The sequence below is a fragment of the Brachionichthys hirsutus genome, chromosome 2, assembly GCF_040956055.1.
Source record: "Brachionichthys hirsutus isolate HB-005 chromosome 2, CSIRO-AGI_Bhir_v1, whole genome shotgun sequence".
NCBI classification, from domain to species: domain Eukaryota; kingdom Metazoa; phylum Chordata; class Actinopteri; order Lophiiformes; family Brachionichthyidae; genus Brachionichthys; species Brachionichthys hirsutus.
In genome coordinates, this window is record NC_090898.1 from 7,151,041 (window position 1) to 7,155,003 (window position 3,963).

General features: G+C 44.3%; 1 protein-coding gene across 1 annotated transcript; it reads right to left on the reverse strand.

Annotated features, from left to right (window-relative positions):
- Positions 1-306: 306 nt before the first annotated feature.
- wnt1 (wingless-type MMTV integration site family, member 1) lies at positions 307-3,264 on the reverse strand. The gene is made up of 4 exons (XM_068742755.1): positions 3,164-3,264; positions 1,334-1,587; positions 904-1,169; positions 307-798 (listed from the first exon to the last, which is right to left on the reverse strand). The coding sequence occupies exons 1-4, from the start codon at positions 3,262-3,264 to the stop codon at positions 307-309; spliced, it is 1,113 nt and encodes a 370-aa protein (XP_068598856.1).
- Positions 3,265-3,963: the final 699 nt, after the last annotated feature.

The following is a 3,963-nucleotide window of genomic DNA, read 5'->3' on the forward strand; positions in this document are numbered from 1 at the left end:
ATGATTTCCATTCTACATTGATGCTTGTTGCGGTTAAATCTCCAACGCAAGGAGCAAGCACTTTACCCTGTTCTCATATTTGTGCTTTTTTTTTTTTACATTTCCCTCTTTAAAAAAATCAACAACAATAAAACAACAACGCTAATTAAATATTTTGTGCTAAAGTTCCCTGCATCATTTTACCCACCATGAACATTTCCTAGCTTCTACTAACTTCTCATGCCACCTGTTGCGTTAGTGGGATTCTTTTAGAAGGATTTGTGTTTCATTCATGAAAAGAAGATTAATTTCAGCATTAAACTGTGATCATAGGCACTGGTGTAACGTCCGTGTACTGGTGCAGTTCAAGCAGCTGACATGACAGCACCAGTGGAACGTGCAGTGGCAACGTTCAGCCACGCTCTCGGTCCGTGTCGTATACCCGCGTCCACAGCACAGCAGCTCGCATCCATCCAGGCCTGGAGAAGAGCTGTTGCATGTTCTCCCGGAAGTTCCAAAAGTGCCAGTCTTGCCATTGTGTGAGCAGAAGTTTGGTGACTTCTCATAATAAACCAGGTCCATAGCAGAGGGGGGTTTGTGAGCTGGGTTCTCCGGCTCCAGATGTCGGGGGTCGGCTCGGTGAGATGCACGGTTGCTGCCTTTGTTGGCGTAAACAACTCTGGATGCACCGTCAAACCGATCCTTTAGGAAGTCTCCTACTGTGCGGAAGCTGGGCAGGCGCATCCAGCAGGTTCGCACGGTGCAGGAGCCTGACATGCCGTGACACTTACACTCCTGACGCATCTCTGATGACACTGTCTGCAAGAAGGGAGACAAAATGCTGCTGCAAAAGTGGAAATCCAAAAATATATAGGAAACATCTGCAGAAAGTGCCGAAAGCTTGTTTGAGTGTCGTACCCTTACCATTCTGCCAGCCTCATTATTGTGTAGGTTTGTGAGGTAGCGTAGATCTCTGCCTCTCTCACTCGAGTCCACAAACTCACGGCTGAACATCCGACCAAAATCCACATTGTCACTGCAGCCCCCCCAGTGCCAGTCTGGCCCACCAGGACCTCGACGGCGGTAATCACATGTGCACGACTCAATGGCTCCTTCTGAGCAGGATCGTGCCACAGCGTGGGTTACCCCTGCGCTGGTGATGGCAAATACAAAAGCTGTCTCTCGGCAACCTGAAGAAATTATGGCAAAACTTCATTAGAGATGGATCTGACCTTTTAAATGTGGCTGTGCCAATTTTATATAGTCCAAAGTGGAAACTATTTTGAAACGGGCTTTCCAATACGTGCATGAACATCAAAAGCATGGCTGAGTTAGACAGACGAGAGAGACTCACCACGATTGACAATTTTGCCAAAAACTGTTGGGCTATAGGTGGTCGGGCAGTTCCAGCGGCGGTTGCGGAACTGCCACTTACACTCCTTTATGGCAGTGTGCAGCCCAGCGGCGATAGCGTGCAAGATGCCAGGATTCTGCCGAATCAGCCGACGCTGGCGACGACTCAGCAGTGCAAGACTTGGATCCAGGACCAACTGCACGTTCTTGGAATTGGTGAGGAGGTTGGATGAAGAGGGCACATTGACAATACCCCTGACAACACACAAAACACATTGGGAATCAGGGTCAAGCAGCTGGTACCGACTTCTAGGACATTCTTGAACTCATCCGTTCTGTCACCTCGTGATTTCCACTGTTCCAAGACCATGAAGAAAAAGTAAGTGTAAATCTTGGCAAACTATGTTTTTACATCTTTATTGTTAACTTGGATCTGAACCAGATGCATGACATTTTCATTATTGAACGGTTTACCATCCAGGTTAAATAATCAGCATCTGTCACTCCTGAGGCTAGAGAGGGCATCACACTGTCAGGTGCAAAACCTGAGGGGACTCACAGGAAATCTCTCTTCATCTCATTTTTCCTCTGTCTTCTCCTTTAAAATAGTTTTCACTGTCCCTTGTGATAAACCAAAAACTGACTACAACCTTTGAGTTTCCAAACATGCCTATCATGCCGAAATGTTTTAAATAATCAAAGAGAAGACGATTACAAATTGGGTTAGTGTAAAATATTCTGTTCTTTAACTCTGTAGATTGAACTTTGTCACTAGTAGCATATAAAGCATTTTAACAGCCAATCCTAACTCTGCTTACATCGTGCTTCTGCTGCATTATTTCAAGAAAGGCTCTGGTGTTCAGGTCTGTCCATATTAAAGTGGCACCATGCTGCCTACACTTGTTCTGTTTGATGCAGCTTTCAGAACAGTTTTAGTTCTTCCATTCAGCTTGCATATTTTTCTGACTTTACATTCTGGGGATTTCTGTGAGATGTGTATCACCACATTTTTTATTCACATGTACTGTAATGACTGTCTGTTGAGCAGTATCATCCATGGGAGCAACTCTTGGCCTGTTCCAGAGGGTTACGTGGTCAAACCATGGACACATTAATAATCTTGTCATCATTTCACAACTCAGCTGTGCCTTTTTTCGTGAGATGTTTTTGTGGATTTAATTTCAAATTGTAAATATTTACATAACGTGCAAATACTTTCCACCAAAAACATTTTTAAAAAAAACAGTCTCCCATTAAATCTCCACCAAACCAACATAACAGTTTATGCATTTTTAACAAGCAAGTCATTATGTTCCGCTGGTGCAAAGCTATACAGATCCAAATATTGCATTTGCTTTCTTTGTGAAATTATCCTGAATTGGAAAGACAGGAATGTACAAATAAAATCAATTTTTAATTTATCCCACATTGGATTGAAAAATATTGTCTCGTGTTCAAACCACACAGTCTATGACAGGGGATCGGGAGAGGAGAGAATAAATCAAATACACCAAGGCAAAACTGTAATTATTACAAATGTAATTCGCATGTTGTTAAATACATAGACTGACAGGCCATTTTTACTGAAAAGAAAAGAAACTTCAAAAGTTTTTTAAAAGTTTACACCAGAGTTCACGCTGAGCAATTTGGCTGCACAGAAGTTGAGAACTGTGCCAAAACTATACCACATTATTTCAGGCACGCGGCGTGGAATGTGGTGTCCCTGCAGTAAAACGATGTTACGGTCAAACCAGCATCCGTGCGCGTTTTTTGATGGCAGGATGCTGATAACCGACTGAGCGCATCATCGCATCCTCGCTGCAGCACTCACCACCACCGGCCGCTGTTGTTGACGGCCCCCGTGCCTGAGAGCGACGACACCAGCAGGATGCAGGCGGCTTTCACCCCGAGCAGCAGAGCCAGGCTCCTCATCGTGGCTTCAGTCAAAGATGAGCAGGAGATTGTCAGTTTCAATTAAGACTCGAGTTCCAAACGTCCATGGACAGGTAGCGCAAAATTATGCTTTTTTTCCCCTTTTGGGTGGGTGGGGGGGGGGGGGGGGCAATCAGCGTAAAAATGAATATGAACATGAATAAAACATGATAAGATGCATTGCAAGTTTTCTTACACTGTACTATTATAAATAAGATAAAGTGATAACGTGTTTTAGAATCCATAATGTTTTGAATAACGAAAAAAGAAGTAGAAATTGTGCAAGGTGGATATATACTCACCACGCCACAGTCCGGGGAGTGGACGTGAAAGGTGAGAGAAACAGGCAGCCCCTAATTGATCTAAATGTATCTTGAGTGGAAACAGGTTAGATGATGTGAAGCAATAGGTCGGATGCTGCCGCGTCTACGGTCCTCTTCACTCTGCCTGTCTCAGTGATGCTCTGCACGGCGCGTTGAACGCGTGGGACAGTCCCGAAGACTTGATCCCCTCGGTGACTGATAGGCAACACATTCTTCTCTTATTGAGCGCTATACGAGGGGAATAAAAAAGGGATTTGCTGCTCTCATCTCCCTCTGTGTTTTTTTTTTTTTTTTTCAGAGCCTTTTCAATGGGATTGGAGGGAGGGATAGTTAATGCTCTTCATTGGGCGCACAATGAATGAGGAAACACAACTGG

Coding starts and splice junctions, on each gene's coding strand:
- wnt1 (XM_068742755.1), bottom strand. CDS start 3,264: ATGAGGAGCCTGGCTCTGCTGCTCGGGGTGAAAGCCGCCTGCATCCTG. Junction 1,588..3,163: donor AACAACAGCGGCCGGTGGTG/GTGAGTGCTGCA, acceptor GTGTGTTGTCAG/GGGTATTGTCAATGTGCCCT. Junction 1,170..1,333: donor TGGCAAAATTGTCAATCGTG/GTGAGTCTCTCT, acceptor TAATTTCTTCAG/GTTGCCGAGAGACAGCTTTT.